This window comes from Perognathus longimembris, chromosome 2, assembly GCF_023159225.1.
Source record: "Perognathus longimembris pacificus isolate PPM17 chromosome 2, ASM2315922v1, whole genome shotgun sequence".
Taxonomy (NCBI): domain Eukaryota; kingdom Metazoa; phylum Chordata; class Mammalia; order Rodentia; family Heteromyidae; genus Perognathus; species Perognathus longimembris.
The window spans coordinates 11056713-11082475 of record NC_063162.1 but is presented as its reverse complement, the minus strand read 5'-3'; the positions used below and the strand labels follow the sequence as shown (position 1 = coordinate 11082475).

The 25763-nt window shown below is 44.1% G+C and overlaps 2 protein-coding genes across 6 annotated transcripts in view; one reads left to right on the top strand and one right to left on the bottom strand.

Moving 5' to 3' along the window:
* The window catches only part of Hspa12a (heat shock protein family A (Hsp70) member 12A), a 129029-nt gene extending 126855 nt beyond the window's left edge, over positions 1 to 2174 (bottom strand). For 2 of the 3 annotated variants that reach the window (XM_048338165.1, XM_048338168.1), the window contains exon 1: positions 2012 to 2106. In XM_048338165.1, coding sequence (XP_048194122.1) covers positions 2012 to 2014 — 3 coding nt within the window. In that variant the 5' untranslated portion in view covers positions 2015 to 2106. Of the gene's footprint in view, positions 1 to 2011 lie in introns of all 3 variants that reach the window. The other variant, XM_048338166.1, reaches the window with a different exon arrangement.
* On the top strand, positions 1988 to 24768 carry Eno4 (enolase 4). Of its 3 annotated transcripts, none has more exons than XM_048338173.1 (15): positions 1988 to 2177; positions 5685 to 5813; positions 7040 to 7230; positions 8369 to 8514; positions 10239 to 10408; positions 10495 to 10626; positions 12275 to 12328; positions 13652 to 13708; positions 14465 to 14548; positions 17588 to 17713; positions 19031 to 19226; positions 21576 to 21643; positions 22163 to 22280; positions 24152 to 24326; positions 24360 to 24768. In XM_048338173.1, the coding sequence occupies exons 1-14, from the start codon at positions 2013 to 2015 to the stop codon at positions 24295 to 24297; spliced, it is 1782 nt and encodes a 593-aa protein (XP_048194130.1). In that variant the 5' UTR covers positions 1988 to 2012; the 3' UTR covers positions 24298 to 24326; positions 24360 to 24768. The 3 variants fall into 3 exon arrangements, with proteins under 3 accessions (XP_048194130.1, XP_048194128.1, XP_048194129.1); XM_048338171.1 differs by having other exon boundaries at positions 14381 to 14548; XM_048338172.1 differs by lacking the exon at positions 13652 to 13708 and having other exon boundaries at positions 14381 to 14548.
* The last annotated feature ends 995 nt before the right edge of the window (positions 24769 to 25763 follow it).

The following is a 25763-nucleotide window of genomic DNA, read 5'->3' as shown; positions in this document are numbered from 1 at the left end:
CTGCTGCAATTCCCCAGCCCTCACCCAATGACCCAATGTATTTTTATTCTTCCTTCTTCTTCTCTCTCATCCATTATTTCTCATAGCTCCTATTGTGATTTAGGCCTTTATACTTGCAGCATTTCTGCCTAGTTCTCCTGCCACTGTACAGCCAGATACACCAACCCTATCACTGAACCATTTGTGGCTGTTTTCCATGCTTATAGAGTGATATTCTAGTCCATTCACAATCTCACCTCAGCAATTTTTTTCCATCAGGATTTCTCATTATTTCTTAAAACCTTTCACTCCAGCCAGACTGGCATACTCATTATGAATGCAACTCTAAAACATTAGATTATGAGTTTGTCACCTTTGACCATTTATGTGTCCAACCCATTCATTCACCCCGTATTTACTGAGAATCTATTCTGTTAGGCAGTACTCTGATGCTGTGAATGCAGGGGTAAACAAGACAGACATCCTCTAGAGTTAACTTGGTGCAATTCAGTGGCTAGTAAGTTCTAGGCCTTGAGTTCAATCTCCATTACAAAGGGCAAATGGGTCAAGACATCCCTGAGAGATAGGCTTTGTGGTCTAGGCTGCAAGTGGGCAAAGAGTTGAGAAGAAAGGACATACTGACTGAAACCAGGGCTGGAGTGGAACACAGCCTCTCTGAAAACATGGGAGTCAAGACAGAGCATTCCAGGATCTGGGAACATGGATGGCTTCTATGTAAGTAAACAAGGGGAGGTACAAAAGTGGCGTGGAAATACGGGCAACAGAATGGTTTGGTTTTGTTAAAAAAAAAAAAAAAAGTTCTCTCAATACCCAATGGGCAGAGCACATCTCCGCTCTACGCAGAGCGCCAGGCTCTGCAGTGGACAGGAAGATGACTCAGCCTCAGCTCCAACCATCCAGGGACTTGCAGCCAGCCAGAAGGCAGGTTGCTGACGATGTATATCACTTGCCTAGCAAGTGAGATGTTTCATAAGAGGTTCGGAGAAAACACTGAGGGCACTCAGAGGGAGGAGGTACATGTCTTGGTTTGCAGAATGGTGTACTTTTGTTCATCTATATGCAAATGGCCCATAGACAGAAAACATTGTTTTCTTACTGGCTTTCTTTATTTTTCTAAGTGATGGGCGAAGCAGGTCAGATCGTGTTTTTCCAGATGAGCAAGGACAGCACCGAGTTTATATATAAGTGATCTACTTATGTCACTGTCCACATCGGCCCACCAGTACAAGTTCCTGGAGCAGAAGGCGCACATTAAGAAGTTGTGCAGCTGCACAGGACACCTGGCAGGTGTCATGAAGCCATTGCAGCCTCCTGGCCGAGGGGACAGAGATCACTTAGGGCCTTCCTCCATAACCCCTCAACCTCCCCAATTCCTGCCTGCATCACCCCTGGCTCCTAGACCGGTCCAACCACCGCCATCCCTCAGGATTCCACGCCCCGCCCCCCTTCCCAGTTTATTTGGCCTACGTTGGATTGTCCCGATATCGATTTAATCGCTCCTAACTGATCTCCCGGGGAAGGGTGCGTGCGTTTCTTCCCTGGACAGCTCTCGGCGTGTCACCCACCGGATGACTGGATCGATGGAACCCCTCGGGTCTTAGCGCCTCTCCCGGCCGAGCGGGCCCGCTTGGGGCCCGGGGCCCTAGCGCGGGGCGGGAGTCCCCCGCCCTAACCGCACACGCCCGGGGCCGCGCGGGGAAGGGGCTCGGGCATCCCCGACCCCGCAGAACGGGCTTCGTGAGATCGGGTCCCCATCTGGGGGGGGCCGTGGGGAGAAGGGAGGTCGGAGGTGAGAATCCAGGCTAGGAGAGCCCGGGAGTGGGGAAGAGGGAGGGCGGAGGGCGTCAGAGGCAGCCTCGGCTCCGGGAAAAGAGAGGCTCCGCGCGACCAGGGGGGCTGAAAGCCTCGCGAGATCTGGGAGTGGGATCTCGTTGCGTTGGTTGCCTAGTGACGGGAGGACGCTCGCGGGTCCGCAAACTAAAGTGGGCTACGGTAGACCGAGATCTCCTACCATGGGGGAAGAAGGCGGCGGCCGCAGCTGTGGGATCACTAAGGAGCTGCAGAAGCTGAAGCAGCAGGCGATGGAGTACTACCGGGAGAACGACGTTCCGCGCAGGCTGGAAGAGCTGCTCAACTCCACCTTCTACCTCCAGCCTGCCGACGTCTACGGGCACCTGGTAGGGACCTGGGGACGAGCGCCCTCCCGCCTTCCCCCCCCCCCATCCTCTCCCCCTCCCCCCCCTCCCGCCCGGGGGCTGCGGCAGCCGACTGCGCCTGCGCCTCAGAGTCGCGCCTGCGCGCCGCGCGGGGCCTGGATGCGCCGGGGGACCTGGAGCGAAGGCGTCCGCCTCTGGGAAGGAGGCGGGAAGGCGGCTGCTTGAGGAAACGATGCAGCCGGGACGACAGCTCGGAGCGTGACACCCAGGGAACCTCTGCCTCGTCCTTGTGTTGCTCTCCAACCCCACATCGGACGCCCAGCCCGGCTTACCTGCCAGCGGGAGGAATGCTCGCCCCGACGTTTGCTGCTCTTCAGCCCCAGCCCCCCTCTAGGGCCTCGTCCAGCGGACGTCCTCCCTCCGCCGCTTCCAGGTTTCCCTCCGCTATCTAGTTGGAACGTCCTCTTGCCTGGGTGATCGACACCACCCCCACCCCCACCCCACCCCCCCAACCTGGCCAGCTCCTTTGAACTCCAGAATTCACCCAGAAGCCTTGCCCACGTGGTCCTAGACTAAGTGTCCTTGGGCAGTCCTAGGGTTTTTTCCTATGTCCTTTGAGTCGTCCTCCACCCGGCAGCTGGTGAACTGCTGAGACAGGAGGCCTTGTGCATCAAAACGTGGGCCATTTTAAAGGAGACCATGGCGTTCCGTTAAGCCCCTTGTGATTTAGGTTATCTCCGTCCTTGGGACCCTTTCGAAGTTAAAAAAAAAAAAAAAAGAGTCCCCTTTTCCAAATAAAGAAGCTGCCGCAGCCCTGATATTTAAATGATTTTCCTCATGGGACACAGTGAGTGACAGACTGGAAAGTCAAGCCAAGTTTGTGCCTCTAGTGTCTAGCTGAGTATGTGGTACATATAGGAACACTCAACAACTATTTGTAGCACGAATGAGTGAATGCTTGATTTGAATCCCACTGACTCTTGCTGGAAGTATTGAAGTCACCTAGTTCTTCTGGGTTTACAGAGACAGCTCTGTCTCACGGGTCCTCGGTATACAACCTAAGATTATAAATTTGGAATTTTGCCCCCTAGGTAGGGTAATGTTTTTCCTAGTCTTAGGCAGCTGGAACACTGGCTTGTGTAGCTCTGTACTATGGAGCTTATACCATGGTTAGGGACAGAACTCACTGATAGGTGATCAGTGGAGTAAACGATAAGGTGATACATGATTGTGTGCTAAATGGCCAGAGTGGTCACTATATCACTGTATAACCTATCCAAGAACTTCAGGGATGGAGAAGATCCTTGTAGGTGGGAATACTCAGGAAAGCTTTGGGTTGGGCTTTGAGGGGTGTTCAGGAATTGCACTGACAAAAAGAGGCAACCTCCTTTTCACTTCCTAAGCACGATTCTAGTTTATCCCTGTTTCACTTTGTTTCTCCCTCATCTATGCAGACTATCTGCAGTGCTGCCTGAGCAATGTCCGTAATAACCCAAGCCTGGTCATAACTCTTTTCCATAGAAGCCTGTGCCTTCCCCTTGCAGAGTCAGATCACACACCATCATTTACGTGGCAGAGTGCTCAGCTCCCACCTCCAGTAGCAGGATTATCTTCCACCGCTTCCCTGCCACTCCTCAGTGTTAGACTACCTACTGCCCTCCGAAGCCTGGAGTGTCCCATTCCCTTCTGTTTGTGCATCTCATTCCCTCTATCTGAAGTATCTACCCTCCACGTTTCCCCATTGTCTTCTTGTTGAAATAGTACAGATCCCCTAGACTTCAGCGCATTTGGTATTAATTCTGCTATTTCTCAAACATCAGATAAATGCAGAGATAGAAATCCCTATAGGCAACGATAAGACTGTGTGTTCTTTCATCATAAAAGTCATGGCTGAAAGGACTTTGGACTGAGAAGAATGTTACGTTGACCAATCCCTAGTGGACATACCTTTACAGTAAAAGCTTTTAAGGAAGTCCTGCCCACAGGGACTCTGGACCTAGTATTGCCCTGCTTTGATCACTAAGGTATAATCCAAAAAGGCTTAATAAGTGTTGGCATACCAAAGCTAGGTCTTATGCTATGAGGAAGTCCAGTTAGTTTGCTGGAAAGAGAACTTATGCAAAGACAGGCCATGACAGATGTCCAGCAGCTAGCATATCCAGTGAGAAAGACATGTCTGGCCAGGCACTGGACATGTGAACACCACCACTGGATATTCTGGCCGCATCAAGCCTTCCTTCAGATGATACAGCTGCATATGAATCCCCAGGCACAACCAGAAAAAGAATGTCCCAGTTAAGTCCTATTCAGATGGCCAAACCACAAACAAATACATGGCTTCCTGACTGGGAATTCTAGAGTATACTGTTAAAAGCAGTAGCTCATTAAAACACTGGTGATGTGATCTGGGACCATTTCTCTTTCTACCACTCAGTTTTCTCCTTTGAGAAAAGGAAATGACACCACCTACGTCAACTGCACTGAGAATCTGATGACAGGTGTACAGAGTGTGCAAGGACATGACATTCATTGGTTTACATAAGACTCCTATATATGTCAGACACGGTGGTATGTGAGTCACTGAAAGCACTTGAAAAATGTTAGTTCCCTTCTCCTCTTAACACAGCATGTGGCACATTGCTGGTGCTTTGTGGAACTGAGCTCACTGCAAACACATATTGTAAACATTCATAGCATTTTCCCTTCCCAGTATCCTAAATTCTTGTAAGCATCTACTTAACCTGAATGACGGTCTGAAGATTGGCTCTTGCTTTCAACCTGCTGGAGCCACCCCTGAGCTGCCTCATTCATTCCTCCGGGTGTTAGATAAACCTGTTATCTTGGCTAAAGTCACTGGATCTTACCTGAACCAGAAACCTGGTCTACTGAGTGGAAACAGAGCCCAATCCTCTGGTGACAAAGAGGGCGAGGAAGTTGTGCCCTCACTTTTCTCCTCCCATCATCTTCTGGTTTGTGCTCCTCTGCTGAGAATACCACCTGTAACCATTTCCCTTCTGCTCTCGCAGTGGGTTTCCCACCTTAGGAAACTGAGATGTCAACAAGCTTCTTCAACTACTATGAAGAAGTGTTTGATAAGTGAGATTCAGTCACTAAAGTCATATGGCTAAAAACCATTAAACCCTTTTAGGATTCTTACACTTGAGTACATAACAGTGCTCTAGAGGCCAATGTCCTTACCTTGGGCTCTTTGTCTTGGGATCCATTAGGAGGCTGAGTTTCTCTAGAAAGTTCTGCTAAAGAGTGACACAAGGCCATAAATTAAGAAAGGTATTGGGAGTTTCTGTTAAGAGGTCAAAGACAACACATTGCTCCAATATGCCAGAGACTCAGCCTACAAAAGCCCAAGAGCAGACAGAGCTCATAGGGCTGCTCTCCTAGACCAAACTAGGAAGGGAACTCATGGAGCCACCCAGTAAAGTACAGGAAATGTGAATCAACTTTTGAAGATGAATTCAATGCAGTGTTTTGATTTTTTTAAAAAAGTTTTCTTGTCTGTGTGTGTTGAAGGCAAACTACTTTTCCAAACTTGCAAAGCCTCCCACTATATGCAGAGTAGTGGGCAAAAGCATACTGGACGGACTGGGGCTTCCCACACTGCAAGTGGAAATATTCTGCATCATTCAAAATTTTTCTAAGGTATGAAGCAGTTTAAATAAGTATTCCTCTCTCTTCTGCCCAGCATTTACTAACAACTCTTGTCTAAACTGTAGACGTTTATGTTTTTAAGGTCAGTGTTTATGGAAAAAAATGTATGTGTGTATATATATGTATATATGTATAAAAATACTGATTATTTATAGTCACATAAGCATGAATCATACAACTATGAATTAGGTTTTTATGATCAGTATAATTTTGATACAGACATGACATGCTAATCTGAAGAGGATCTAAGATGGAGAAGGAAAATAAGGCAAAAATAGTTTTTGGACTCAATGTGATGAGTCCTATAAATCCACATAGGCTTACAGTTTTATAGTGTTACATGTTTACATATATGTAGGCTGATTTGAATAAAGTATTTCACTTAAGGACTTGTAACAGTTCACCTTAATTGCTATATATTTGTTAGAAATAAGTTTGCTACAGCCTCTGGGTAGAGAATAATCATGGTTAAATCTGTCCATTATCTTGCCACTATTGATCCAAGAGTTAGTGAGAGAAATGAAGTTCAAGGTGGGGCTTGTATGTGAGTATTTTAACAAGATCATAATGTTAGAGTTTTCCCAAAGTATTTCACAGTGTTTGAATAGCTATAAAAATATCTCAATGAGGAGAAAGCAGTCAAGACTCTTATATACATAGCCTACAAAATTAAGAAGAGTAAGAGAAGGAGTGGTTGGGGAGGAGTGGATGAAAATGTTGAAAGGAGTGACATTGACCAAGATGTATTCACAAACTGCTCTGTTAAATGGCAACTCCTTTGTACAACTACTTACAGATTTTTAGTTTTTGGATGGGTTGTGGGGCTTAAACTCTGGGCCTGGGCGCTGTCCCTGAGCGCTTCAGCTCAAGGCTAGGGCTCTACCACTAGAGCCACAGTGCCACTTCTGGTTTTCTGGTGGTTAATTGGAGATAAGAGTCTCATGGACTTTCCTACCAGGGCTGACTCTGAACCTAGATCTTCGGATTTCAGCCTCCTGAGTAGCTAGGATTGCAGGCATGAGCCACTAGCACCTGGCTTTAAAGATAATTTTTTTTAATCTCAAAAAAGTGATATATTCTTGGCTCCCCACCACCACTACACACACTGAAATTTGTGATAAAGTAAAATACCATACATGTTAAAACCTGGATCAGTTCCATTTCCTGTTTCTTCTGAGACTTGGGAACGATGTGGAGTATATCTGTCTTGTTTTCAGCATATCTGTTCCGTGGAGATCTCCACTGACTTTGAAGTCCTGGAGAATGCTCTGCCAGAGCTGGTGGACGCAGAAGAGGCAGAGAGGAACATGGCGGTGAACATGGCGGTGCAGTGGATCAACGAGGCCATCACGGAGGAGCTGCAGGGCCTGATACCCACCAAGCAGGCCGAGGTGGACCAAGTGCTCAGGTGCAGCTTCCACTCGGAAACAGAGGCATCAGTTTTCCGTCGTCAGTCCATTTCACCCATCACTTCAGTGGCTCTGTGCAATCTGTAGAGTTGGGAAATCCATTTGGGGAAGTACATGGTAAAGCAGCAATTTTTACACCAAGTGTCACTTTCTCCCCCAAGTCTTGTTACTAAATTCTGTGGGAGGTTGCCTAGCACCTGCTGATCTTTTTCATGCACGAAGCTTCTGTACCATTCAGCAAAAGAAGTTTGTCAGGAAAGGCATCAAAGTACAAAGCCAGAGGTCCTCACTTCCTATGCACCTTGGAGCCTCTCATAATTTTTTGTGTAGTCACATGTCACATCCAAGTCTTCCATGCTTTGGATTAGTGGGTTTTGACTCTAAAATTCAAAAAAAACCTTCTTTTGAAAAGTTTTTGCTTGGAAATTTATGTAGTTGTACCTAAATAAGATTTCTCAGAACTTAAAAAAAAACCAACAACAACCAACCATTTACCTTAAATTGGGTTGATGGTGGCTTATGCCTGCAATCCCAGCTACTCAGGGGGCTGAGATCTGAAGATCACAGTTCAAAGCCAGCCTGGGCAGGAAAGTCTGTAAGGCAGTTATTTCCAATTAACCAGCAAAAAACCTGGAAGTGGAGCTCTCGCACATGTCGTAGAATACTAGCCTTGAGCAAAACAGCTCAGAGACAGCACCCCTGAGTAAAAGCTCCAGGACTGGCACAGATGTATACAAAAATACTCAGCTTAAGATTCTCCCAACTTTTATAAAAACAGACATTTTCCACAAAACGCTGTATTTCACCATGTATTCTTATTTTTGATAGATCTGTCTTCTGCATGTCATACAAAAGACAATCTAGTATTTAATCAAATTATGTCTTCAAATTTATTTTGAAAATACAAAAAGAGCTCAAATAATAAAAAAAAGCATTTAAATATTTACTGCCAAGCCAAAATGAATTTCAGTCCTTGAACATAGTTTTAATAATATGTTAAGCTTGGCCTTGGAAACTAAAGCCAATTTGTTTTTATGTAGCTAAAAAGCATATTGTGGAAACATTTGGGGATCGGCTCTAAAACAGAGAGGTATTTGTAAATATCCCATTCTAAAGCCATATTTTCTTCCTATTAAGGACATTCTTTGCAAATAAAGTGCAAGAAGATAAGGAGCGGAAAGAGCTGGAGAAAACCATGGAAGAGTCTACAGCGCCTGCCCCTCCACCTGTCATACCGCCCCCGCTCCCTCAACCTCCTTCCAAAAAGAAAGGCCCCAAGTCAGGTCGGTAGCTTACCATCCTGCAGAACCACGCAAGGGAGGGGCTGTTTGGTCCGCAGCCAGGTGCCCTCGGTGTTCATGCTAGGTCCTTGCTTGAAGCTGCTGTGCTGGGGCGGGGGGAGGGAGGGATAGGGTTATTCCCACCTCCATTTTTATTTGTAAAACAAAATGATTGTTTTCTTACTCAGAGGCTCAGAGGTGAGCATTTATTCAATAGAGTGCGTGGCACAGTGGCAAGGTAGGGGATTAGAACTTACTCCTACTAGGTAATGAGAAGGGTATTCCAAGCCAGGCACTGGTAGCTCATACCTGTCATACTAGCTGCTCAGGAGGCTGAGATCGAAAAGATCAAGGTTGGAAGCCAGTCTAGACAAAAATATTTGTGAGACTTCCTCTCCAAAAGTAACTAGCAAAATGCCCAGCTGGAAGCATGGCTCAAAATCGCTGAGCACCAGCTGAGCAAGCTAACGTGAAGCCTTGGATCCAAACCTCAGTATTGGCAAAATAACAACAACCAAAAATTCCATTTTTTTTAAAGAGTAGTAAAACCCATTCATGGACATCTGGCCTTTTCTCAGTCCTAGGTCAAACACAAATTAATATTTGCTTGAGAAAGCTTTGCTATTTTAAAACAAATAATTGAAGTTATTACTTGAACTTGTCCTTTTCCCAATGCCTTCCAAAAGATCACTAACCTCAGCCCCTATGGTATGTTCGCCCTGGAGCAGCTCCTAGTAATTGTTTTCATGTCTGTCAAACTAGAGCATTTCCTCATTCAATTTATTATTACTGTAGCTCTAGCATGATGCTAGGCACACATGAACACCCAATAAATGTGCATTCCATCTTATAAGAAAGCACTAGATCAGAAGCTAAGGAGGACCTGGAAATAAGATTGCTTCTTGCATTGATTCTGGCTACTGAGATCCAGAGAGGGGAGGAGAATCAAAAAAGACCAAAGAATGATGCTAGTCTTCTCTCTGGAGGTTGAGTTGCTAGGTAGAGACCACAAGTGGATGCACATTTGGCAGCTGTTTTTGACTGCTAGAAGGAGAGATATAGAATGGAGTGGTAATTTGTTAAGCCTTTTATATGTGCTTGATGCTTACCTATCTTATCTCCATAGAGGATTTAAGCCAGGTCAGTAGTGGTGGGAACTGGACCAAAGAACTAAAGATTTATGACAGAATATAAACTGATCAGACAGGGTGGCTGAGAACATGTTACAGTGATCGGTAGGTCTGTGGTATTTCTAAACATGATAAACAACACTGGTTTAGGGTTGATGAGGAGGATAGGTATACACATGAAAAGATACTCAACAGGTACACAAATAGCTATGATGAAACACAGAAGTACAAAGGACATGGAATGGCAAGAACAGTGTAAATCCTCTCTTTATCCACTCTACATATCATTCAAGTGTCTTAACCACATAAGCCCTAGTTTACTATATACAACTTGGATTACATCTACCTCATACAGTTGTTAAGGAGTTAATATTAAATGGCTGGAATTTCTCAGGCAAAATTATGGCTCAGGATCATTTGAACACCAGTAAGTGAAACCAACAGAAAAGTTGGTTGAGCTGAAGAATAATTTCTTCTCAGTTATCTTCCTTTTTCTCTGGCCTTCCCATCTCACAGTTCAACATGTACAAGTTCAGTCTTTAGACTATAGTCAGACTTCTTATGAAGGAATCTTTTCCTGTGTTTTTCCCCCTCCAGGACGAAAGGAAACTCTAGTAGAGAAACCCATCCCGCCTGCAGAACCCCCTGAAGCTGTACTCTGTGGCAGTATGGCCATCGGGGCTGTGTCACTAGCTATTGCCAAAACCAGTGCCACACTGGACAATATTCCTCTGTATTTAAACATGGCATTGCTGAAGCACAATCAGGTTAGTAATGGTTAACACTCCATTGCAAGGAGTGTTTAACTGCAAATGAACTGTGTTTCTCATTTCCCTTACTTTCCCAATTTCAGGAACAGCCAGCAGCACTGACTATGCCTTTGTTGATGGGATCTCTGGTCAGCTGTGGAAAGTCATCACCTGGGAAGTTGAATTTAATGAAAGAAGTGATTTGCATACCCCACCCTGGATTATCAACCAAACAAGTACCTTACATTACCTCATACTTACTTTTCTTTAAAAACAAACAAGGGCCTGGGAATATGGCCTAGTGGTAAAGTGTTCTCTTCTTATACATGAAGCCCTGGGTTCGATTCCTCAGCACCACATATGCAGAAAAAGCTAGAAGTAGCACTGTGGCTCCAGTGGTAGAGTGCGAGCAAAAAGAAGCCAGGGACAGTGCTCAGGCCCTGCATTCAAGCCCCAGGACTGGAAACAAACAGAACCTCCATCACTGATGATTTTTTAATATGGCTCCCTAGTAACAGTAAAGGAGAGGGAATCAAATATAAAATGAGAAAACATTAGGAAGTCAAGGATAATAGCCAAGACCTCCTTTAAGGTCTGGTTCCTCTGAGCAGTGGCTCACACTGGTGCCTCCGAAGCCAGAAGCAAACAACTCTGAAGGCCTTAATAGTATGGGAAGGTTGCTACCAAAGGCAGTCAAGATACCTTTATTTACTCATCTATGAACTTTATTTACTGGCAGCAGCAAATAGGAGCTGGCATTGTGCAGCCCACTCTGTTAAGTGGGAACTCCAGATTGCCTGGCAAGTAGCCATTGGTTTAGTGTGTATTGGTAGACTGAATGCATCCTAAGCCCCACCTTCACTTCTTAGGAGTGTATTCTGTCTCCATTGCTCTTCAGAGACCTGGGAGAGTCAATATGGACCTACAGTAGTAGGTCCTCATGAAATGTTGTACCAGTTAACTGTGGGAAATAACTAATTGTTTCTTTTCTTTTTTTTAATTTTTTATTCTTTTGCCAGTCCTGGGCCTTGGACTCAGGGCCTGAGCACTGTCCCTAGCTTATTTTTGCTCAAGGCTAGCACTCTGCCACTTGAGCCACAGCACCATTTCTGGCCATTTTCTATATATGTGGTGCTGGGGAATCAAACCCAGGGCTTCATGTATACGAGGCAAGCACTCTTGCCACTAGGTCATATTCCCAGCCCTAATTGTTTATTTTCTATAATAGCTACTTCCAGAAAAAGTACAGGATGCTCCTTCTAACCTCCACTAGTAATGAATGCTATTTTTCTAAGTTAGTGGAAGTAAGTTAAAAAAATACTATATGCAAAGTTTTCTCTATGACAAAGAATTTCTTCTATAAATAAAATCATTACCACACATTTTCTTAATCATAGAAGACCAGAATTTCTATCTGACTCACCATCTGTCAGATAGTCAGATTCTGTTCCCTGAATCCTTCCTGTAGTTAATATCTGCTATGATATTTGGTGCCAGAACATTTGGCATGTCATTCTTTAGCTGTCTTCATGTGTAGATCTTATACACACCAGAGCATACATTCTGCTTTTTAAGGAGGATTCATACTGATTTGGCTACTCAAATCTAGGCTATTTTGATGATCTGTGACATGTATTAAGAGAAAGCTTGTTCAAGCTGGTTGAGAAACCATGAAAGAAATGAAGTTACCTGGGCCAATCAATAGAACCAGGTAGAACATTGAGGAAACTGAGGTAGACCCTCTCACACTCAACTATTTGACCACACCCATCTACTCACTGGGGGCCCTTATATGGGAATGTGAATATTCTACATTAGGGATAACTATGTGGAGTATATTTTCACACTTGCAATTGTGTAAGATCATGGTTATTCTACTTACAGGGCGTGGAGATGCTTTTGGAAATTCAGAAACAAATTAGCAAAGCAATGGAAACGGTATGTGAAAGCCCATGGCATCTAGTTATTGACCCTTTCTAGGACCCAACTTGTAGCTCATTTTGGAATTAAATCCGTATTGTTGTTACCTCGATGGAAAAATGGCTTCATTTGCTTCAGATTTCCCACATGAACTTAAGTGTCTATACAGCCCTCACCGGCCATGGATCTGCTTTCCAAGGGTACTGAACAATCTCATCCTGGTTTCTGTGGCCACTGGCTCTGGGGTAAAACCATCCTTCTGGATTGACCAAGGACTTAGTGACCAAAAGTCAAACCACCTGCTGGTCCCCTGAGAATATTCTCTATGCCGAGCATAGAGAAGCAGACCCCCAGGGGTAGGGAGTATTCTGCGAGGCCTAGCCTCTGCAGAAAGAGGACCTGCCTCAAGGCAGGAGTTCCAAACATGGCTTGTACATGCTTTGCATATATGAACAGAGGTGCACAGGCCAGAAACTGAGGATGAACCAAAAGGAATACATTCCTGAAGTTGAAAGTTTGGGACCTTAAAGAGCATGGTATGGCTGGAATCATCCCTATGTGTGTGTGGAGGTGTCTGGAGGTGTGCATATGTGTGTACATGCGTGTGGTGTGCATGTGGGGTATGTGTATGTATGTCAGTGTCTATAAAGTACGTGTGTATATGTCAGTGTGGCAGTATCTGTATGCGAGTGTGGGGATATCTGCATGCACATGGATGCAATTGTGTGGGGTATCAGTGTGTGTGTGTTAGTACATATGTGAGTGCATGCTAATGATAGGGTGTGCATGTATGAGAGCACAGCTGATGTGCATGTGAGTGTGGAGGTGAGTATAGGTGGGTAGGTATGTGTGTGTGTGTCTTTGTGCATGTGTATTGGCGTAACATGTATATAAATGCATGTGCACTTACGTGCCTGTGTGGATATGTATGTGTGTGCATGTACTTGTGTCTGCATGCATGCATGTGGAGGTATATGTGTAGGGTGACTGTTTATGAGTATATCGTGTCAGTATTTGTGTACATGTGGGAGTGACTATGTATAGGACATGCATATTTGTGTGTGTTTATGACTGCCAATTATGTAATTGTGGGCTATGCATTTATGAGTGCAGGGTGACTTGTGCAAGTGAGGGTATTTGTGTGCTTATATGTGAGTATGGAGTGTGATTGTGTGTGTGTGTGTGTGTGTGTGTGTGTGTGTGTGTGTGTGTTTGAGAGAGATTCACAGCGTGGCTGACCAGGTTGTGTTAAAGTAGACAGCTAGAGGAGCTGACGTTCTGCTCGCTGCCACGGGCATGTTTGAAACCCCAGTGGTATGTGTTTTATCTTTTATTCCACAGTTGCCACCACCAAAAGCAGAGACAAAGAAAGGGCATGATTCAAGCAAAAGAGGTCAAGTAAGTCCATATTTCTGTTGGCCACATCTGCTCTTCACTTTAGTAAGCACTAGTGTGCACACACACACACACCCTTAAACTTCAGCATCACTGATAGTGCTTCAATTTATATAGTAGCAATTTATGTTTTGGGTACATCACAACAGACCTTGAAGTTGAGGCATGTGATTGCCTTTCCCTGGGATCATTTGGGCCCCCAAATCTGTTAAAAATCATCCCTTGTAATGTATACTTTTCACTGAAGTCTCGAGTCCTTTTTTAAAAAAAAAAATCAGACCTTCCCGGAAGGAGAATTGTATTTTTAACTTTTAACAATTACGTTCACCTAGAGGAAAACAAAACATAAGAGCAGGTTTGGAGGAAGAGGACTGGCTGAGTTAGAGACCAATGGACAGATTTAGGGCCAGCCTCAACATTCACCAACTTGGTGGCTATGGCTCAGTCTAGCTCCATAGAGTGGCCCAGCCAATAAAATAAAGCAGCAACCTAGGCACACTATACGGGAAATCGTATGCCCAAAGTCCCGTGGATGGGGCCTAGAAGTCATTCATCAAGAGCTGAAGAACTGGATTTTAGGAGAGCTATATCAAGTCATAGTCCATGACCATCACAGGAAGCTCCAAGAATGTTAATGGGCCGGGATGACATGCATCATTTTCTTTTCATCCTTAGCCACTGATCACTGGCAAGATGTCCCACCTTGGCTGTTTAACCATTAACTACGACACAATAGAACAACCACTGCTTCTCATCCAGGGAGCCTGTGCAAACCTGGGGCTAGAACTGGGCACGAATCTGCATCTGGCCATCAATTGTGCTGGCCAGGAGCTCATGGACTATGTAAGTTTCCACTTGCAAGTGGGTCACCTCTGAGATACATAATTTTAAAATTAGACCTCAAATGAAGAGCTTATTTGAATATTTCCTCTAGGGGTACAGAATTTTAGTTATTCATATTCTGTGAGGGACCTAGATAGAAATTAGTTGAGAAAGCCAAATTAGGTAGTATAAGCATATCATTTTTTTAAGTTAATAACACACAGTGCCCTAATTACAGGTAGAAATCCTGTATATGGAAACTTCATAAAAAATTAAAAAGTGCTTTTGCAAGTGGGAAAATATAAAATCCCTTCAATTATAGATTTCTAAGGAACTTGCTTAATTGCATAATTTATGTAAACATCATGAAAGCTATTGGAAAATAGTAGGTATTGGTATGTTTACTGAGTGAGTATAATCCTTTGGTTGGTAAATGTTGAATTTGTCAAGCATATAAAGTGGGCCAGTCAGACCTTTCTAGATAGAACCCCTCTAAGATAGCTGGATCTTAAGAGCTTAGGCTCAGATTTATATTTACTTATTTATTATTTTTGTTGTGCTGGGGTTAGGGATCCTAGCTTTTAACAAATGCTAGGCAAGTACTCTATGATGGAGCCACATCCTCAAGTCCTCTTTTTTTTTTTTTTTTTTTTTGGCCAGTCCTGGGCCTTGGACTCAGGGCCTGAGCACTGTCCCTGGCTTCTTCCTGCTCAAGGCTAGCACTCTGCCACTTGAGCCACAGCGCCGCTTCTGGCCGTATTCTGTATATGTGGTGCTGGGGAATCGAACCCAGGGCCTCATGTATCCGAGGCAGGCACTCTTGCCACTAGGCTATATCCCCAGCCCCTCAAGTCCTCTTTTTATAGAAAAAAAGACTTCCAAGTTGTTAAAGGTTTTATGAAGAATATGTTTTCATTCAACTATACATGAAAATTTCATGCTCAGCCTGGATTAGGAGAACAGAACATATCTCAGTTATGAAATGATGAAATATCACATGGTGATTATACTACTTACAAAAGACACACACACATACACACAGAGAGAGAAAGAGAGAGAGAGAGAGAGAGAGAGAGAGAGAGAGAGTGTTTCATTTATTTATTTTCTTTGTTGGTCATGGGGCTTGAACTCTGGGCCTGGGCGCTGTCCCTGAGCTCTTCAGCTCAAGGCTAGTGCTCTACCACTTTGAGCCACAGTGCCACTTCTGCTTTTCTGGTGGTTAATTAGAGATAGAGTCTCATTGGCTTTCCTGCCTGGGCTGGCTTTGAACCACAATCCTCAGATCTCAGCCTCCTGAGTAGCTAAGATTCCAGGCATGAGCCACCAGTGCCTGGAAGAAAAAAATATTTTTAAGAGTTGGAAAATAGGTTTATTGACACCTGATCAAGTTCTTTCTCCTCCAGAATATTAATAATTTATTTAGGAAATCTGTGTTAAGAAATATGTAAGTTTTGGTCTTATGTACACACATTCTTTCCATTTCAAAATGCAAAAAAAGTCAAGTCTCAGCTTTATAAAATGCACAGCATATTGACGTGCACTTAAGAGTGAATTGGTCATTTATGTCACATTCAGGAGACACAACAAAATCAGATCCTGCTTTAACTGTAATTGTATCTACCTATAAAAGAAATTTTGAATAATGTCTGTGTTTTAGCTGATCTTTAGAAGTCCTTTTGCTTTTCTCAAGAAACAAAGCACATAAAAGGGTATTTCATTTCCTACTCTTCTTCACATAATGACTGGCTCACAGACAAACTATTATGAAATTAATTACATGTTTTGGGCTTTTTTTTTTTTGGTGCTGGTACTTGGGCTTGAACTTTCATCCTTGTGCTCTTGTTTAGTTTTTTCACTCAAGGCTGGCTCTCTACTACTTGAACCACAGCTCCCTTCTGGCCTTTTGGTGGTGTATTGGAGATAAGAGTCTCCGTGGATTGTTTTTTTTTTCCTGACCTAGCTTCCAACCTTGATCCTTAGACTCAGCCTGAGTAGCGAGGATTACAGGCATAAATAACTGGTACCTGGTTAATTGCATGTTTTCATCAGCAATGTATACCAAGAACAATGAGTATGCTGACTGCCAATGATAAGAAACACGGGTATTTATTGCATATATTCAGTTTAATGTATTGGCTTGAGATCTCATAATTGTTACAATGTTAAACTCATTAGCATTTCCTTACTGACAAGATAGCTTTGCCTTAGAAAAGCTACAAGTTTTTCAGTGTGAAACTACTATAAAATCCAGTTGTGGACTAACTAGAAATCTAGTTAACTGTACTAGAATCTATTCTATTAGCTGAAGCAGCAGGAAGGCAAAGGAAAAAAGTCACCCTTACCTGGTCTACCAGCCTCCCAGAACCTAAGTATCCTAGGTGCCACCTCTGCAGATAGACTTGAAAGGAAGCTGCTAAGGGGCCAGAGTCCATCTATTTTATTATACACAATGAAGGCAGACTTCAAATGAGTGGGGCTGCACTAGAATCCTCCTTTCAGAACAGTATGGCTCCTGGAAGTATGGTTCCTACTGGAAGTTGCACACTACCTGAAAGATGCCCTCCCATAAACACATACCATACTGGTTGTTGGTCCTCAGAAAGCGAGCCTTGCTCTCAGATTTTTACAATATTTACAGTAAGGGAAACAATTACATGTCCACTGTGAGTGCCGGAGTGGGCAGATCTACAATGCCACTTTGTTGTTGTTTTATGAATTTATATTATTGTCCACCTACCTAAGCAGCTGGGGCCCTGGCACCAAGTCATAAACCTAAATAAAAACCCATTCCCCTCCCACTCTGTACTTACTGGCTTTTTGTGCAGAAAGCTCCATCTGAAGTCTGTGGGAAGAGGAACAGAGACTTGATTTCTCCAGGTTAATGTTTTATAGATACTTAGAGGACAAGGCATTGATTTCTCAGGGGAAGGTGGCTTAAAAAGAGTCTGTTTACATATATGAAACAAACAAAGGAATTTCAATCATATATTTACCATTGGAATGGTTAAAAAAAAGACTCACTCTTTGTCCTTTTATTATACCGTTTTCCTCACATGTCAGAGTAAGGGAAAGTATGAAGTGATGGGAGGCACCTACAAAAACACCACCGAGATGGTTGACCTGTACGTGGACCTGATCAACAAGTACCCCTCCATTATTGCCTTAATTGATCCTTTCAGGAAGGAGGTAAGCAGGGCCCACCTCTTCTATGGTATAACCTGTATTTTATATGCTATAAAGTAAGCGGGCTCGACTTGTTCATTCTCTAACAAAACACAGAATAAAATCTCATTCTTTTGGATCTCTGTCATTGGGAATATGTGGTAATTTGGGCAGGGGACTGAGGTGCTTTATTTTGGCATTTATGAAAAAGGCACTTACTAAGCAAATGAATAGCAGAAACACAATTACCTAGGAGTGTGCCTGTCTATGGAATGAACAAGCCATTCTGCAAGCCCTTCAGGAGTACCTGCGTATTTACAAGCCAACTGACTGATGGAAGCTGCCCCTGCTGTGCCAGCTGGTGCTTCAATAGGTTAATCATATATCATTTCCATGTGCTCATGGAAACAGGACTTCTATGAGGCCAAATACATTTTCATCCTAAATCCAGTTACTACATATGCATTCAAAGGAACAAAGCCATATATATAACAATGTGTATTTAAAATACGTATCTCCTCCTAACCCACTTAAAATGGGAATGCTTGATTTTGTGAACTGAGAACCACTCCTATGCTGAAGGGGCTCTCAGATAACTGTGTAGACTTGAGGCCAGTGTGGACACTGGATTCCATCTGCAGTCCCAGGGCCTTTCAGCCCCATCTTCCCTTCCCTAACATAGGCTACCTCTCGCACTCTCAGAGGATACTTGCTGGGTTCAGAGCCAGACTGGCTTCACGATGAGTCCTCTGGCTGTGTCTGCAGCAGAAACTATAGGATGTACCTGCACAGCCAGCTGTAATGGGAAGGGGTGAAATTTGGTCCAGTGGCTGAGATGACTTCATATGTATATAAATATAAGTGCATGCAAGTATGTGTATGTATACATGTATGTGCTAATATAGGTAGATGCATGTATACATATACATGTAACTTATACAGTGGTCTCCCTGGTAAAAATAAGGTGTTGGGAAAAAGCCCTTGTAGGTTCTTTGTATTTTCAGTTTTATGTTTATCAGAAATAACCAAAATAACCATCTTGGAACCAGCCAGTCTTCAATAACATTATGGGATGAGTCTTGACTGGACTAGTGGGAGGACATCATTTAGTGCATGAATATTTTATTCACAGGATCTCTAAGCTCAAATGAAATCACCTGACAATCCTTTTCTGTGAACCTTGCTAATTCCTATGGCTATGGTACACAAAGCATTCAGGCACAGGTGTAAAAAAGCATCAAGGTGTAACAAAGGAAAATTCTTTGATTCTGTGCTATCTGATTGCTGCTGTTTTATGATCATGTTCAATACATTAAGGCCAACCCTTCTGTATTTACCTAGGATGTTGAACTGTGGGAGAGTATCTACACTGCACTTGGTTCCAAGTGCTATATAATTGCAGGAGCTGCATCCAAGAGCATCCCAAAACTTCTAGAGAACCAAATCACCAGCATCCCCAAATGCCATGGACTGATCCTGAGACATACCAATCAAACAACCATGTCTGACATGGTGGAAATAACCAATCTTATTGACAGTGAGTAAACACAGCCAAAGATTTAGGGTGAATTGGTTATACAAACATCCCCCAAATATGCAGTACATCAAAGATCACAGAAAGCAAGGAATCTCAAAAAGAAAAATCTCAAAAGCCATTCGTCAGTCCGTTTTGTTTTTCTGGCAAGGAAACTGCAGCTAGGTGATTCATCTTGCCAAGTGCTGACATCATCCCCTCACTGAATGTCACCACAAAGGCCACCTCCCGGTCACCTGCATAATGGGAATGTGCCTTTCTTCTCAGAACAAGGTCTGCTTCCCTCTGAATGGGCAGAGCCACGAGCACATTTATTCCTTTGCTTGGGCTACTTGGCCTGGGCTACAAAAACTTCAGAGAAGCCCAGAGGGATGTTACAGCCCCTCCTGCTTTGAGTCATGGACTGTGGACCACGTGGCGGCCTTAGCCATGTTTCCTGACACAGGGCAGTGTTCTAGCTCAGGAAAAAGGCTTGGTACTCAACAAAGGTAAGATGTCGAGCGCTACTGGGGATCAGCAAGAGCAGATGTGTTGGGCCTGCAGCACAGGCACGGAAAAATCCCACCTTGTGCTGTCGCTTCTCTTCTGTGAATCAAGGAGCCACTGTGCGGACAAGTGAGATGAGGTCACTCTTGCACACAGACTCAACCCAAGCACTTGACTGAAATAAACTTAGCCACTAGTAATAGACTCGGACACTAGGGGGCCCTTTTGATTTGTACTGATGGGTAAGTCTAGGGAAGAGGGTCAGAATTTGAAACTTGATCAGTTAGGAAAACGACAACGAAAAGACCTAATTGGGAGTAAACAGCATTTTGGCCATACAAAGACCTGGGGGCAGATGGAGGTTCATTGCCTACTACCTGCAAGCTGCCATGCAGGTTGGCAGGGCTGAGTAGCATCATCAAGAAGGCATCTGGGGGGCTGGGGATATGGCCTAGTGGCAAGAGTGCCTGCCTCGGATACACGAGGCCCTAGGTTCGATTCCCCAGCACCACATATACAGAAAACGGCCAGAAGCGGCGCTGTGGCTCAAGTGGCAGAGTGCTAGCCTTGAGCGGGAAGAAGCCAGGGACAGTGCTCAGGCCCTGAGTCCAAGGCCCAGGACTGACAAAAAAAAAAGAAGGCATCTGGGAGCAGGCCCTTAGCCATGAAGCTGGGAACTAAGGGTGGCATCCTAGCACTGGGAACCAGGGGGGTGACAAGCAAAGAGCAGGCCCAGTGCTGGTGGGCCGGGCTGGCTAGAGGAGAGCAGCTTAGGCCCACAGGCATTTTAGCCTTGGACTCACTCCTCCCAGCAATTCTGTGAAGTAGACAGCATCATTTCCTTTAGTTCCAAAAGCTTTACTACCTCATGTTCTAAACATTCTGTCCCTTTGGCTTTGAATGCCTTTTCCTGTACTTGTTACCTAGCTATCTACTCCTCCTGTTTGGCTCTAGGTTTAAATGAAAAGGCTACAGATATGTATGCCGCCTCCAACCTCCTTACCCCTACTTCTAAACCTTCCTTGTGGCACCCTTTACTTTCTCCCTATAGGAAGGCCATCATGAGTCATAGGATTATTTAATAGCTGGTAACCCCCACTAGACATGAGACTCGAGTAAGTTCCTAAGTGCATATATGCACAGCATCTGACTCATAAATACCATGGGTCTTAGGAACTAGACAGGAGAGTCTCAGGTCCTAAGCAGGACACATTGTCAAGAGTGGCAGCCAGGGGCCAGGGAGGAGCTAGAGGTTGAATGACAGGTCCAGGCAGGGCTGGCTGGGAGGGGCCTGGCAGGAGCCTCCACCCCTGGCTTGTCCTCTGGTGCCCTGCCAGTCGGCAGGCATCTGCTATCCACTCCACACAGCTCATCTAAAAACACGTACAGTGTCACTAGGGAGAGGGATTCTGTAGACAAATTTCATAAACCCTCAAATAATTGAATACCACCATCATTCTTACATTCAGGAAGACAGCTTTCTTTAAGTAGCCTATCAACTCTACATCTGCTGCCCTTGAACTTAACTATTTCATTAACTCAAGGATGCACATTATTGAGATTGAATAGCAACGAAACCAAATCATGCCTTAGAAATGCGTCCATTGGATAAGCATTTCCCCTTTTTTTCAGGGACAATGCTGCATCTTACTAACAACGTATCTTAAATTTGATGAAACATAGCATTTAGTATTTATGGCCTCTGAGCTATGGAAAGAAGACTATAGATAATCCAGGCAACAAGAATGTAAATGTTTAGGCTAGAATTGCCAACTCCGGCAAGCTTCTAATTTTGATCCCAAACGCTCTGATGTTTATCAGGATTGTTTCTACACCACACAAAACTGACAGGAAACATTTCTCCAGGTAAGAAGCAAATCGTCATTCTTGGTACTACAGAAGGAGAATCGTCTGATGACAGCCTTGTCGATTTGGTAAGTGCTGAACGCTGGTCAATTGCAGAATTGCCAAAACACTGCTTTTATCGTGAATTGGTATTTCAGAGAAATGCAGCCTTTGGTGAAGAAAGTCAGGTAACCTTTTATGAAATAGACTTGCTTCCTCGTAGACAGCTGCCTTTTGCAAAGAGCTAATCTTTGAACTTTTAAAAAGAAGCAAAATTGAAGTCCAGGGAAAATGACGAGTACACTTAAATGACTAGGGTATGCACTAGCAATCTTTCCTCCGAAAAAGAAGGGTGAAAGGCCAACCTGTTCTTACATGAAATCAGCATGCTTACAGGACCAGTAAAGCGCCGGATGGACAGTCAATCCTGCCATCTGCCTGCCCTGCACGAGCAGGCCACTTTACTTACATAAAGACAGAAAACCAAGTTGTAGGAGAAAATCCTCAACAGCACATTGTGACATTTCTCTCTTTCTCTTTATAAAGAATTGCTTGTGGCTTAGCAAAACACCGCTCCCCATAGAAAAGAAGTTCTTTTCTTTCTACAGGCTGTTGGGCTCGGTGTCCGGTTTATCAAGTTGGGGGGTCCTTCTCGAGGAGAACGAGTGACTAAGTACAATCGTCTTCTGAATATAGAGGAAGAACTTGTCCAGAATGGGACCTGGGGTATGCACTGCTTCCTTGCTTTGTTTCCATTTAACCGTGAATAAGGGAACAAAGATTGGGGGAGGGGGAACAGAAGTCCCTCAGCAGGAAGGCAGGGGAATCCGAAGACCATAAATCAGGGCACTGCCACAATGTTCATTGTTGTCTTAATGGATTATCTGTTTACCTGAATGTTTAGCACTCTCGCCCTTCTTCTTGCTGAATGGGCTGTGTGATGCTTTTCAGTAGAATTAATTGATTGGAATCCCTAAGCCTACCTTTTGTTATGGTCCAAATTACACTTAAAGGTTCTCTGCACTGTCCCTGAAAGTGAAAGCAGATGTTTTGCTGATGGTTGTTGGAAACAATTCGTTTTACTTCAGCCAAGTAGGCAGCGTGTTAATTTTCATGTCGTACCCTGGAAAGGCCAAGGGCACAGGAGAAATGAACTGATCGCTTACGCTGTAAAATTTGAGCGGATAGAAGCATTCTGTGTAGAGGCTGGAAATATTCTAAATATACATTCTTGTTTTCTCTATTACTGATGTTGATAGCCCAAAGGAGGGCCCTAACATGCAGAGATATCTAAAGAGACAGACAGAAATTGGTCATCTTTAACATATACACTGAAAGATTCCTAGGAAATAAAGAGCTAACTGGGTGGCCATACCTGTGCCATGCAAAGGCAATCAAAAGTTAGTTTGGGCTGGGCAAGGGAGGCTCACACCTGTAATCCTAGCTACTCGGGAAGTCAAGATCTGAGGATTGCAGTTCAAAGCTATCCCAGGCAAGAAAGCCTGTTGAGATTGCTGCTGGTGGTGGTGGTGATGGTGGGAACTTTGGACCTGGGCTCTGTCCCTGAGCTCTTCAGCTCACGGCTAGCTCTCTCACTCTACTACTTGAGCCACAGCACCACTTTTGTCTGTGAGATTCTTATTTCCAATTAACCAGCAGAACACTGGAAGTGGTGCTGTGGCTCAAAGTGGCAGAGTGCTAGCCTTGAATGCAAAAGCTCAGGGACAGTGCCCAGGCCCTGGGTTCAAGCCCCACAAAAAAGGGGGGGGGGCTGATAGACACTGGTGGATCTTGCCTATAACCCTAACTACTCAGGAGGCTGAGATCTGAGGATCACAGTTCAATGCCAGCCTGGGCAGGAAAGTCTATGAGACTCTTATCTCCAATTAACAGCAGGATAGAGGTGTGGCTCAAGTAGTTGAGCTCCACACTGAGTTCAAGTCTTACTACTGGCATGAAAAGAAATTAAAAATATTAAGATTATGCCACTTACTTATGACAAACTGGCCTTTTTGTCAAGTAGGTCAAACTCTATGGTTGTACATACCATTTGATTAGCCTTAGTTTGTACCAACTAAGAAGCTCCATGCATCCAGACTCTCAAGGAACTCAGCTACTCAGAGCACCAAAGAGAGCCTATGACTGGGGGGGGGGTCCAAGATGCTAGTGTAGCCCTGGCACGGGATTAAAGACTTAGCAATGATTTCTCTGGCACTGGTCAATAAATATTAAGGGGCTCCGCAAAACAAAGCTCTTCTCCCACTTTTGAGTAGGTGATTTTGGCAAAATCAGTCTGCATGGGACCTGTCTCGGTCCACACTGGCCTTTCCTCTGTTATAGTCTTCCTCTTAGCCTTTTCTGCTGAGTCTTTGCCACTGTGCCTCAGGCTTCCCCAAACATCACATTCGATGTCCTGTACACTAAAAAGGGCAACAAGGGTTGCATGAATAAGGCCTAGCTGAAGACTGGCCATCTTTTCTAATGGGAGTGTGACTCCTTTGGGTATTTCTGGTTATCTCCTTCAAATCATGTGATACATAACATCAGAACTGGTACCACTGGATCACACAGCAAACTTTATTCTTGTTTTTAAATAGGTGCCAGTGAAGAACACACTTTTTTCCCCTTTACCGAGGATGCTGCAAAGTCACTGGAGCCTCCTACCACTGCACCAAGTGAGCTGCTGGCTCCCCTGGAACCCATATTCCCCACGGAGGTTGTAGAGGACTCAACCAAAACATGAGCATCTTTGGGATGGGGCCGGACCTCCAGGCCAGAGCCATACCGTGAGTGCTAGGCACATAGGTCTGAAATGTGTCTCCATGTTGGCTTTGTTGTTAAAAATTTCACGAATTCATGTGATTCATGTCATCCATTTAATCTCACTGTTTGGTGTATATGTATAATTTTTGCCCCCAATGTTACCTATGAACTTTATCAGGGAGACAATAATTCCACTCTCATTTTTTCAGGATCACCATCTAGCTTTCCTTGACTTATTTTTGTTTCCAAATTCCGCCCTTTAACATGTCATCCATCACAAAGTAGAACACCTCTAAAAAAAAAAATCTGAATCCTTCAAGAAGCTCTCCGTGACGAGTGGGTGTCTCCTTCTGTGTTCATTTTCTACCTCTGTGCTGACACACGGCCAGCCTCGGGTAGAACAAGGAAAGGGGTGCATACACTTTGGGGAACAGCTGGACAGCATCAGCTTCCTTTCTGACACTCAACTTGTTTTTTCACAACTCCCCCTTCTTTTTCTTTTTTTTTCTGACGGTCATGGGGTTTGAACTCTGGGTCTGGGCACTGTCCCTGAGCTCTTCAGCTCAAGGCTTGAGACACAGTGCCACTTCTGGTTTTCTGGTGGTTTAACTGGAGATAAGTCTCCCAGACTTTCCTGCCTGGGCTGGCTTTGAACCACAATCCTCAGATCTCAGCCTACTGAGAAGTAGGATTACTGGTGTGAGCCACCAGTGCCTGGAACCCCTTTCTTAAATTTTGCTCATTATTTTATCTTTTTAACCTATGTGAGTCTCCTCAGATCTTCTTAGGATAACAAGTACAAGTAAGTACATTGGTAAGCAAATATTCCCAAGGTTATTAGATATCAGTTACCTAACAGCATTTTACAAGTGTTTGGAAGAGGTTAAAAATGATATAATGTGTATATTGACCTACTTACTTACCTCTTTCGTAAGCCACTGTTGCAGTTATGGGACAAGAATACTAGAAATAAATTCAAAGACAGCCTATATATACAATAATGGCCACTGCTTTGGATGACTGGATCTCTGTTCAAAGGGTTACCATTTTCTGCTCTTAAAAGTTATATAAATTGCTGTATCTTGACCCATAGCAGGGGTGATTTAATTTAGGCTTCTTGGTCTATACATTTTTATTAAGCACAGAGTACCTCTTCATTTTGAAGAATATGAATGAGAAAACTTTATGGCTTCATAGTAGATCAACTTCTGACTCTCAAAGCTACAATTTGAGATTGGCTCAGTAGGAGACTCTTAGAGAATAGAGCAGAGAACTGCTTGGAATTGGAACGATGTCACAGTTTGTGGCTGCCATTGCCTCTCCAGGTATTTAGCCACAAACAGGGAGGCAAGAGAAACTGGATGGAAAATTCATCTTCAAGGTTGAGGAACATGACTGGTGTTCACATAGCCTTTGCAAATGTGCACACACCCAATCGTATGAACA